The 12,962-nt window shown below is 36.2% G+C and overlaps 1 protein-coding gene across 1 annotated transcript in view; it reads left to right on the forward strand.

Moving 5' to 3' along the window:
• The first annotated feature begins 207 nt into the window (after nt 1-207).
• LOC108971313 (adenylate cyclase type 9) overlaps nt 208-12,962 on the forward strand; it is a 75,525-nt gene continuing 62,770 nt past the window's right edge. Inside the window, exon 1 of the mRNA XM_018937282.1 lies at nt 208-403. Coding sequence (XP_018792827.1) covers nt 377-403 — 27 coding nt within the window. The 5' untranslated portion in view covers nt 208-376. The remainder of the gene's footprint in view (nt 404-12,962) is intronic.

The raw sequence follows: 12,962 nt of genomic DNA on the forward strand, positions 1-12,962 counted from the left end.
TCGCTGAAATCTTTATGTGGCTTTAAAAAATATCAAAACTCATTTGGAAAAAACAAAATAAAAATATTTTAAAAAAAGTGTAAAAATTTAATAAAAAAAAATCGCTGAAAGTGCACATAAACTTAAGATTTCTTTTTGTATTTGTGTGTGTTGATGTGTGTGACGAATAGCGGCGGCATAAAATTCAGCATACGCCGTGTGCTCCATTGGGGCACACGCCAATCAACACTCAGCTGCGGCGCATAACGGACAAGTGCGGTAACCAGCACTGGCAGCGCGTGGCGAGCTGAGATTTTCACACTTCAAGAAGCTTGCGAAGCACACACACGCACACATATATACGTGTGCACAACGAGTTCCTCATACGTCAAGCTGGATGCGCAGGAATCGAAAAATGTCTGAGGTAAGTGCGAAGTCAGTAGTTAATAGATAGTTTCCCTTTGTTATGCTTAATATATTGTGCTTATGTGTGCGCTTGTCTCTGTGCGCACTCTTGGCGCGTGCTTTGCGATTTTCTGTTGACTCACCATAATTTTCTTTAAGAATGCTGATTCTTATGGTTTGCCACTAAGCCACGCGCCGTGACTGTCAAATGTCTCTTTCATAGTTTGACGTTTCACTTGTCGCTAATACCGCACTCATACGTACAAACACACACAGCCGCCTTATCGCCGCAAACCACTCAAATTTCTTCAGAGTTATTGCTGTCGTCGCTTTTATGAAGACGTCTTTCATTCTCCTTGGCGTAAATAACTTTGGAATGTCATTTTTTCCTGCGAACGCTTGTTTGTGCCGTTGGTTTTGCAGCAGTGAAACTAAATGAAAGTACCAAGCTTTGCAGCAACGTCGTACAGCACTAAAGTTATTGCCTCTGGTTGAGTACCTTTACTTCAATCCCTCAATGTTAATGCAACAGCTCCTATAAACTTGTATTTTCTTAAAAGAAATCAAATAAAGTGCAGTATTTATGAACATTAATCTTTTGTATAGTACACTGCGAAGCTACTAGAGCCAGTATTATAGCCACTAGACAATCGTATACCAAAATATACTTTATATATGGCAATTATAACCAAATGAGTAGCGAGTCGCAATTTTTCATCATATTCAAAGCAAAACCGTGCGAAGGTTCCTAAAATAAAAGAAACGACATTTTAAAAATTTTATTCTGAACTATAGTTGTTACAGCAATAATTATTGTAGCTGAAGTAAAATACATATATTTTTACTATAAATATATGATGAGTTCATACAATAAACCTTGGTCCAATTGCTATTATAAAATAAATTCTTTCTAGAGATCCGAAAGATTCCTTTTTATCGAATTAATGACTCATAATATGAGAAATTATCCCAAATCCTGGCAGAATTAAAATCTAAACTTCTGGATGTCCAAAGAATCAAAATAAAATGTTGGTACAGAGTATGGTCTCTCCCTACCGCTGGGTCGAAAAAAGAAGTATTTAAATTTCGTTCTATTAATAGATATTTCCTGCCAAAAACACATATTTACATCAAATATGTATATCGAATGATAACACAAACGTCTTCTTTCTGCTTTTAATGCTGTCACACTTTCAGTCAGTTAAGTGTCAAAAAATTTTACTTTCAAGTTAATGATTGTCGGAGATGAAAGAAATAGAGCAGACAGCGCAATGTATTATTTTGTAAAGATTTAGAAAACGAACCAAGCTACCCGAGCTCTCAAGTATACTTAGGAAGTTTACTTAAAAACTTACATCAATATTTATTTTGTCGCCTTTAAAGTACTCCCCACCAGATATAATTCGCTTAACTTACACTCCTCTAAACACTTTTCGTTAATTTTTTTTAGAATGTTCTTCAGCTCTTACAGCGAAGTTTGTTTTATCTATTCGATCGACTGGAAACGGATTCCATTCCGATGATTGTTGCATTGTTTGTATGTCAAACTCATAAACTCGTGTCTCAACGGCAGTTATAATGCTCTCCATGAATGTGAGATTGGAATTCGCATGATCAAACATGTCCAAAGAGACCTGTTTACGGCACTATTTTCGAAAAAATGCATCTTTATCGAGACGAGTGCAGCAAGACCGCGTTTCATATCAAAGTCTTTCGAACGGACTCGTGAGAAATGTCGTACTTTTTTTTTCATCTCTCTAACACTTGCCGGATGAATTTCAAGCAGCACACCTTTTCATATTTTCATCAGTTGATGTGGTCGAAAGTCATTTAGAATGAGCTACATCTTCATGATCTCTCGACCGTTATTAAAGGCTTTGTATCATTCGTAGGCTTGTGTTTTTGATAAAATTTAATCACCGTAAGCCTTTTCCAACATTCGCAATGATTTCGCACGAAATTTGAGCAGAAATACAAAATTCGATACACCTTTTTTTGTTTGATGTTTTTATATGTACATTGTAAACATCGCAACGCACTGCTGAGGCGTACCGACTTACGCAGCTGCTGTTCACAAACTGGTTGACCGATAGCTCTTCTATTTGGCATCGTAGTTAAGCTAGAATAAGGCCCTACCAACTTAGCAAAATACATGTTTTTTTTTTTTTTTTTTTTTTTTTTTTTTTTTTTTTTTTTTTTTTTTTTTTTTTTTTTTTTTGTTTTTTTTTTTTTGATATAACATTAATCCGGGGAATTTAAATAACAATTTTCGGGTACCTTATTGTCACAAACTATATCATTAATATTTTTCTAAATGCTATGAGTCTTTTTGCTCTTTATTATTATATATGAAATAGATTTAATTTTTAACTTCTCCTCTCCTATCATCACATTTCTGTTTTATCGCTTTCTGCAATGATGTCATGTACTGGAATATCGGGAGGCTGTGTTATCTGGCTTATTTCTTCAACTCAACTTATTCGTGATTTGTGTCTTTCAATATGCGAAGTTCCAACCACACTATACACACTCCAATGGCTCATGGGATATTGTCATTTTCGAAGTCTCTGTGCCATGAGTTAGCACTTGGCCATGATTAAGTGTGTTCAAACAATAACGAAAATAAAAATAGTACTCATTTGGTCAAATTTTAATGTCAAGTAGCCATGTCTGACGAACCTGAGAGCTGGGGTATCGTTCCAGTATTGCTTTTATCCAAGAATCCACGAACAAGTTCTTTGGTCCATTTCTTTTAACAAACGAAAATGTTACTAACAAAGCTAAGCCTCTACAAAAGATAAAGTAAGCAATGACAGCTGAAATGGTATCGTACATCAGAGGCATGCATACGAACATAATAAAAAAAAACTTTACAGTTCGACATTCTAAACCCGCAATTTTTTTGTTTTTAATTGCCGTTTGGTTTTGAGCACACTTTGTACAAAATTTGATTTTGCGTGTCAAAACAAGGGTCTAGAGTAGCACTTGGCGCCAAGAGGGATTCAAGACAGAATTTCATGGCCAGTCTTTACGCTTCCAGCAATTCTTCTTATTAACGATTAAGCTACCTATGGCCTCCAAAGTTGTTTTGTTCAATCATTCCATAGAATGGATATAGTGCGTGGGTCCATAAAAATCTACTTTTCTTAATTGTGTTGCTTGAGGTCACTATTTCTGACCGATTATCGATCTAAATTTAATTTTAAATCAACACCTTGGTAATACAGAAAACCCGTTACTTGCTTCTGACTTAATTACCCTCACCTCACAGGTTTTCCACAAAGCTCTACAGCGAGAAATTTGCAAAACTTTAACGAGAAAAAGTGATAAGCAAGTCAAATTAGAAAATAATGACCAACAACTAATTACCACAATAACAAATTAAAGTCCGAAGCGAAAGAGTCAAAGTTTCGCTAGACAAACTTTTGACCGGCAACAACAATTCGGCTGAGTAGCGCAGCTCAAGTGGACTTCTACCCAGAACTACAGGGTGACGCACGCCGCTACTGTTGGCTACGACAGTAAACATTAATTAAAGGGTAATTAAATACCAGGAGAGGAAGAGGAAGAAGGTAGGGAAGGTGCGAAGGAGAAATGTTTATTTATGTCGCTGTGACGTGGGTGAAATGAGTAAGTAATCAAGCGTTAATTGCGTGTGACCGCAACGAAAATTTGCATAAAATAAAGAGAGCAAACACAAACAACTTCAACGACTGACCGACCAACGAAAGACACTTCACGCTTGTCGTGTTGTATTTGGTGTGGATTGCTGCGCCGGGAAGGCAACGAACGACCTCAGCGGGTGAATTGTAAACAAACGAAACTATGTAGCCAATCATTTCCGTTATTTCGCATGTGAACATTAAATAGAAACAGTTAGTGTGCTTTGCGGCAATATTTGATAGACCCAGTAGATACTCCGAAGTGCTTGCGGCGGTGGAAGGCGACGAAGCAGCGCCCGGGAGGTCAGTGACCGACCAAACTCGAAGTAATATGTGTGAGTGTTTGAATTTAGGCAGTGACAGCTAATATAAGCAGCAATATTTTCACATAACTCATTTCCGTATACTTAACACAATTTAGTAGCGACAAAGGGCATTAAGCTGGAGCTCTTTTAGCTCAGTGCCAAATTGTAGATCTTGTTTTCTCCAACAGATGCCTAAATTTAAATAAATCAATTGAAGCAATCCGTATGTATGATTTAATTAATTAAATATTTGATAGCCTAAATTCTTATTGGAAGCGGTTAAAACTCATGTAGTAAATGATTTTTGATTCTATGAAATTCCAATTCAAATAAAAATAGTAAAATTTTAAATTTTAAGTAGGTTAGGTTGGGTTAATATGCCACGGATAGATCAGTTCTGGTCTTTTGCGATACTAAATAGCGTTCAGTTGCAAAGTCCTCTCTCTTTTATAGAATGCCAATAAGAATTTTGTATACAATCGATCTACCGTTTGCAGTTTTGCACCCAGGTAGCTTGTTTCATCGGGTTTTTTTTTCATTTTTTTCATTACCATCTTTCTGTCATGTTAATCACGTTTTCAGGTATCATCTTGGCAATCTCCTCTACTATTTCTTTGGCCTCGATGCCTTTGTGACCTGGTAGAAGTGAATTTGCTTGCTTCTTGAAACACTTTCCACTACTACCCTGCTTCTCAAAACACTTCTGGCCGTTGTGCTATACGAGATTATTACCTTGATTGCTGCTTGGCTGCCTACCAGGCCAGCTCCGCTGCTTTCGCAATATTCAAGTCCGCAGCTTGAAATATGCCGCGGTGGTCTGGCAACTTAAAAGGTTACCTATTGCCTAACCCTGGACAGTATATCCCCGCACCATCTTCATCGTCCATTTTCGAGCCATCCGTATAAATGTTAAGGCTGTTGCGCTTAGCTACCATACCTTTCCGCCAATCATTTTTTTTTTTTTCTATGTTTACTTTGAACCTTCTTTCCCAGTTGAGAAGTGGGATCAAGTAGTCGGCACTAATGTAAGTTCTCTAGCTGTCAGTAGTCCTCTCGCCGATTTTTCTACGCAGTTTTAAGCGAAGAAGTCTATGGGGGGCAGGCTTTGTACCGGTTCAAGAAACGCCGTTGGAGACGTTCTTAAAGCTCCTGTTATGCACAGCGCAACAAGCTTCCGAAACCCATTCCAATGGCTGCCGTTAGGTGGATTTCGGAACGCCTGTCCACCACCACTGCACCGTAGAACATAATTGGTGTTACGGTAGCTGCGTAGAGCCACCACCCAAGGTACTCCGTGCGATCCTTGTGAGAGAGATGTGTCCCACACGGGAGTTCTTTCGATCGAAAAACTTGGTGATTTGATCCAAAAACAAGACGTTGAAATCAATGAAATCGTATCGAAAATAAAATTTTCGATGAAGTTGAACTCACCTACCGACTCAATAGAATTAATTCCGTGGCTCATAGACTAGTGCAGAAGCCTTTAAAATTATAAAAAATATATATATATATATATTCATAGGAGATTGACACCCATCGGAAACGGAAGAAGACATATAATAAGGGAAAGCTAATATACGGGAAACTGCAGGGCGTAGCTCAGTCTAAGGGTTAACGAATGGTTATTTCGATTTCATTTGTATACAGACTTGTTTCACATAACCTCAAAATGTAGACTTTCTATTCTTGGAGATATGTACTTTCTCATGGTGAAATTCAAATAAAGACCGTACACATTCAGACAGAGTACTGCATTCGCCTAAATGTAGGCAACATTTTATATTTATTCTGACAATTCCTCATTGATTTTTGGTTCCATCTTAAATGAGAACCCGTCAAATGATATCCAAAGCACAATTTCCCAAAAAAATGTGTGGATTGTTTGCCTTCTTAAGAGCCTCTTAAAAACACCTTCCCTTCTTAAAATCCTCCTTGCACATTTAAGCCGAAAGAAATGTCCTAAAAACATATTTTGACAGCACAGTACTCATTTTTAACTCCAGTAAGCTCTCCTGCCTCAGCTTACCAACAAAGTAATGCAGTCAATGCTTTAAGTTATATTTTTATACTTTATAATGATTAATTATTCCTTTTATGCATCTCCTCCGAATACAAGTAACTTTATCACTTTATATCTGTTTATACTTTCTGCCATGACGTGTCTTATCCTATTTATAAACTCTCCGATTACACTTCCTTGTTAACGTAAATTTATTGAAATTCATATCATTATCTTCTAAGTCTCTGCACCACAGCCGACCACAAGCGGTGGCGTCGCCTTTACTTGTACGCAACACACTCACGTTTCCAGTGTTTTATCGACTCCCTATCTTTCTTTGTACCCGCGCTGTACTTCCTTCTCCTCAGCCAGGCACACACACACATTCACGCACTTTCAAACACGTTCTAAGGCTCAAGCGCACTTCTGGCATTTATATTTATTTAGTATAATAAATGACAGCGCGTTTTTGGAATATAAATAGCGGTGTACGTGTATGTATGTCGGCTTCAGCTGAATTCTTCGCGTGCTCAGTAATCCATGCTAAGGCATAAACCATCGTAAAACGAAAAAAAGGAGCAAACATTTCGTGACCTACTTTCTACTAGGAGCGCATTATCGTGATATATTTATCCGTAGGCATGTTCGTCCTGCACTTTGTAACCTTTTAACCTGAATTCTGGTTTATTTGGACACAAATGTGAAATGTCATTTTGGATGAGAGCAACCCAGATTTCTCGCACACAAACAAGCAAACAAAATATGGTGAGGGACAATGAGTTGATGCGTTGACAGTAAATTGATGAATTGCCTGTATTTGTAGTACAAGTCGCATTAAAGACACAGTGGATGAAAAATCAATATTAGGAATATAGGTTAATCGTTCTGTTTTGTCTCTGTATTCAATTAACATACATTTATTTCGAGTCAGCTGCACAAATCTCCGAAAACGTTTAACCGCAGTTGATTATTATCCTTCAATAATATAATACATGCCTGTTTCTTAATATGCATGCGTATGTGTGCGGAAATTTGGTCAGCTCGTCCATGCCATTATTCTGTAAAGCGAAAGTGTATGAACTAAGTCGTCTGCCAGCCGATTTCTAGAGTTATTATTGCTGCTTTCTTCCGCTCATCATTCTCATCATTGTATAGAGTCTCGTTGACTAAATTCCCAAACAAGCTGCAACGCTCAAATGCGCATTTAGTTTTGCTCGCTTGAGGAAATTGCGTGTTTAGGCGTTTACAGTCGCTCATACGCCATGGCGTCGCACATATTATGTTTGTGTTAGGTTATGATAATATATTCAAATAATAGTTTATGAAGTCTTCGAAACACTTCAAGATTAAAATTCCTATAGAGTTCGCATTGTGTGTAGATATGTGAGTTTCGCATTGCAAGAGGAATACTTGTACAAACTTAAACAAATATAGACAAATAAATATTCGAGAGATTATGTGATTGATTTGTAAAAACTGAGGTACAGAACATAAGGCATAAATACATGTAAACTGCCGAACCGTTAAACAAAAGCTGTGCTTCACAAAAATGTGTTAAACTGTAAGCCTTCTTTAACTCAGTCCAGCTAATTTGATAGCCTAAACAAAGGTGGACTTTTGGGAATCAAACAAAACTGCATCGATTGTTTTGAAATTTTCAGGGTACATATATTTACACATATTTGAAAAATATGTATTGAAACTTTGTAAGCTGAAATATTAAATATTTTTTGAGTTTTTTGATGTACCATAAAAATAAAAGCAGAACATGAAACTGGAATGTTTTCTCCGTATAATGACTTACGATAAAACAAAATAAGAAATTGACAAAATGGCGGCTTAAAAAAATATTCGAATTTTCCCCAATATTTGGTTGTTTTTGGTTTGGCAATATTCGATTTTTGATAAGTTCATATACATAAGAGGCAAAACAAAAATTCATGACGATCGGTTCATTTGTCTTCAGTTATCACTGCAGCATATAAGAAAAATAATGTTTCTAGAAAAACGCGATTAAAAATAAACCTGTAGACTGGTTACACTGAGCGACTACTCTTTAAATGGCAGTAAATTAAAAATTATTGGAGATGTCATTGGATGTTATCTGTAACGGTATAAACAAAAAATTAATCGATGTTATATCAAAAATTCACCCTTAACCCCATAATTTTTTTTTTTTTTTTTTTTTTTTTGATAATTTCGCTGCGTTAAAGTTTTAAGTAGGTGGCAAATGTAATCAATTTTTTTTTTAATTACACGCTACATGTTCTCCGCTATTGTAAACAAAAAAATATTTTTTTCATTTTTCTGATTTAAACTTTTAACGAGGTGGTAACTCTACTCAAAAAAAAATATTCTTTTTTTCAAAAAACTCCCACCTTCCAACCCATATTTAAAAAGAGGTATTTTTATAGATTTTGCTGAATTAAAATTTGAACTACGTGGCAACTCTAAATTTCAGATTACGTGTCCCTTTAAGCCCCTATTGTAAACAAAGAAATTTTTTTTTTGTTTTAATTTTAAGTAGGTGGCAGCTCTACTCAAAAAATTCTTTCAATTTTACCTTGTTAAACTGCTCCAGTTTATAGTGTTAATATAATGTCTATATTTAATTGATTTAAAATTTTCAAAGAGATGGCAGCCTTCCAACTTTAATTATATATTTCACATCATACAAAAGATTCTACTATATCCGTACAATCCAAAAAAATACACAAAGTTTTTTCTTCAATTCATTTTAGCGGCACTTACGAAACAATTATATTGCACAATTCCAATTCATTCCTCTAAATCGCTTTTTTATCTGTACAAAAAAATATATTTCAACAGCTTATAAACCGTTAGCGACTCATAGGCATTTTGAATCTATATTAGTAATTTTCTAAGAATGGTTTAGCTGCACGCGACTAAGAAATGCCCTCTTTTTAGTGAGTCCTCTGAATAACAAGCAGTAAGGCAACTACAAGCGAGTTGTTTTTGTTTTTAATATGTAGTATTAGTAGCAATGTTAAAGTGACTCAGGTATTTCCTAGAGAATAAATATGTCATTGCATGTTTTATAAACCACTTTGCACGCAACAACAGCAACAAAAAATTGAAGGCAAGCAGAAATGGCGACGGCAGAACTAGTGCAGAGGCGAATAGCTGCATCGTGGATGTGGGTCAACATGAAAAGGGGCGACCCAAAATATACGCACATTTATCAACAACAACACCAGCCGTGGTTGTCATGCAAGCCAAAGCGCTCGCCGCATTAGCAATGTCTTGTCTGTCGCGCAACAGACAGCCTGTTGCTTCTAACCGCACACTACGCAGCCCACACACACATCTACACACTCACATACACATACAAATCCATACGTTGCCTTTCCGAAATGCTGGTGCGCCTTCCCACACAGACTTCTGTGTGTCAGCGTGTGCTCGGTAGCGGGGCACTTTAATATGCGCAAATTGACCTCAAAAGCTGAAGGCCCGTTGTGCCAGAGAGAAACTGGTAAACACTGCAAAGCACATAAACCCTTTTTACATGCATTTATAAAGAAATAAAATAATGCATGCATGTGTTTGTGTGAGCGCATGCTTATGCCGCACATTGGCTGCGCAGGGTGCATGTGCGTGTGGCAAAGAAGTTCCATGCCACGAACCATTGAATAAAAGCGAAACGCACACAAACAAACACATGTTTAGCATTGCATAAGTTTTCGTTTGCATATCCATGCATCCTTTGTACAATTTCCCTCGCTTATGCTCCCCTTTGCCCTATTTCGCCAGGCCATTGTGGGTCGACTGCCGCCTTCGACATATCGATTTTATTCAAATATGCAAGCATGACACATAGCGCACACATAAATTTCATTTCAATTGTTGGCCTCTTGCAATTTCATAAAAATGCGGTCGCAACGGTAACTTCCACGGTAATACGCAAATACACAATAAAGACGTGAGCGCACTGGGGAGGGTGCTAGTTGAATTAATTTGGTTTAGTAAAGAAGTAAAAATAGTTCAGTTAGGTGAAAGATTTTAGCTAACGTCACAATTTATTTGTCCATTTATCGCATGTTGCATGTTGCACAACAGCTCTTTATACTTGTATTTACTTATATGCATGTGTCGGTGAATTTTTTTCCCAATATTGCCAAAGCTAACCACAATTATAACTTTATATAACTAAATATAACGCATCTGCTTTTTAGTTCAAAAATATTAAATTTTTGTGGCTCTGTTCGTGACAGATTTCTTTCATCAGGGACTAACTAACGTTTAAAATGATCAAATGTCAGCATTATGGCCTTAAACCGTCAGTTTTACATGTTCACATGTCAGATACATACCAGGTACATATCGGATAACCATAGGAACCGGAATAAATAAAAAAATTATTTATGTTAATAAGTGTAATCGCATTATTTTACATAAATAATGTTACTTCTATGCAGCACTCAATTATGCTTTGCGAATGTCGCAACAAAAACTTGAAACTCTATACTTTCACCTAAAATGCAAAGCACGGTATCTTCAAAAAACTGAAATTGAGTTTTCTATTGCCTACGATTTAGTATATCGTATTACATACATCTATCATAAAATTCTAACATTCTGCCCGCAGATATAACCAATATATAACCAATAAACAACCACTTTATAACCAGTGTTTAACCAATATATAACCATTTTGTAACCATTTTCTAACCATTTTCTAACCATTTTCTAACTAAAATTCAAATTTTGTTTCAATAATAATAATATAATTGAAACCACTCATATTTCTACTATATCGTTTTTCCTTTGTCTGCAAACTTATGAACAGTCATCTTACGTTATTTTGCATTTCAGGTGACGATATATACTTTCACTCATACATACGTCCACACCTGTATATAAGTTGTCCATATGCCTTTCTGTTGGCATATTTAATTCGCTTACATTTTTATTGAAATTAATGTGGATAACCACAATTTACAAATTCAATCATATTAAGGGCGCAAGCAAACTCATGAATAAAAGATTTGTATTTTCACTAATGCGATGATTATATAATGTATGAAAATGCAATTCCGTACAGCCATGCAGCGCCCATGCAAAGTAGATGGTAGCGTTTAAAATGACTTAGCAGATAAAATTTATTCAAATTAATGTTGCAATTGCAATTCTAATGTTTGGCTAAGTAATTACTGTGTTCAGGTTCACATAGATAAGAATATAAAATAAGGTGTTTGAACTTGGGTGAGGATTAGCGAGCCACAGCAGGGAGTATCTCAATGTTCGCAACATTGTCAGGCAACATTTTTCAAAGTATTACATAAAAATAAATTTACTTTGCAACATTTTTAACTCGTAGTACCTACAAAGGCGAAAAATTATTGCATAATCTGTAATATTCCGGCTTCTTTTTGCGCTTATCCTTTGATTGCTCGCACTTTATTTGCATTTTTCCATTTATTGCTGAGTGTTGTAATGACCTTCGACCTCTTCAACTGATGAAGAATATGATGCTTGAAACGAGATAGCAAGAGAGCTCGACATCTCTCGCGACTCCGTTCGAATGATTTTGGTGGTTATTGTGGGTATGGAAGTCGTCCCTATAAAGCTGAAGTTTTTTCGCCTGAATTTAAAATCAAAATCACTATGAATACCACTGTATTTACCAGCATTAGCTCCGTGCGATTTTTTTTTTTTTTCTTTTTGTTCCCCAAACTGAAATTACCGAACCGTATAACCCTTCCTCAGTCGATCTAAGCGATAAAACAAAAGTCGCTGAAGGATACGAAGGCTATTTCAAAAGGTGCTAAACTAAAAATGTTTCGAGGATTGTAAAAATTGTCGGCGTTGCGATTTACAGTTTCCTTTTTGTCACTATTCACAGGCACTTAAATTGTGTTGCGATAACTGTACTTTGGTAAATATATAGGACGCCAAATATTTGGGAACCCCTCGCTATTGCATCCCGTGACAAGCTTGTTTTCTGCAAGGTAGCCTGTATAATGACGACAAAACTTGTTTTAACAGCTCTTTTTATAAAATCAATATATAAACCACTACAAGTAAACATAATATTAAACATAATGTTAACTATACTCTTCTTACTGCTTGCGAATTTAGTTTTATTTTCGTTCCTCCGTATACCAAAAAACAAAAATTCCAACTTTGTAATAAACCTATCATTTTAGTTTTAGTCTTTTAATACGAAATAACTCTTGTGAGTCACCTGTCATCAAAACATTTAAAGTTCCTCTTTCGTTCAATTTCGTGCTCAATCCCATTTATCCGTGCAACACGGCTCGCACTCCCTTTCAACAAAAAACTAAAGACAAATCTTTCCGCATTTTAATACTTGTTTAAGCATTCCATCACTGATTTGAAAAATTGTGGATTTTGCTTTCGGCGTCCTTACCATGTAAAAAGTTCGCTTCACACAAACACATCACCGCTTTTCGCTTTCAGAACTTTTCCATTTACCTATTAGCCAAATTATTCAGTGAAACAAGACTTTCAATGTTTCATGTTTTCCCTTCCAAACTGCCGGCTGCAAATTGCGCTTAATATTTTTCAGCGTAATTTGTATCGCGCCATCGCAAACTCGTCCAAAGTAAAGCATGTAAATGCCGATGGCGA

This window comes from Bactrocera latifrons, unplaced genomic scaffold (genome assembly GCF_001853355.1).
Source record: "Bactrocera latifrons isolate USDA-ARS-PBARC rearing strain unplaced genomic scaffold, ASM185335v1 scaffold_34, whole genome shotgun sequence".
NCBI classification, from domain to species: domain Eukaryota; kingdom Metazoa; phylum Arthropoda; class Insecta; order Diptera; family Tephritidae; genus Bactrocera; species Bactrocera latifrons.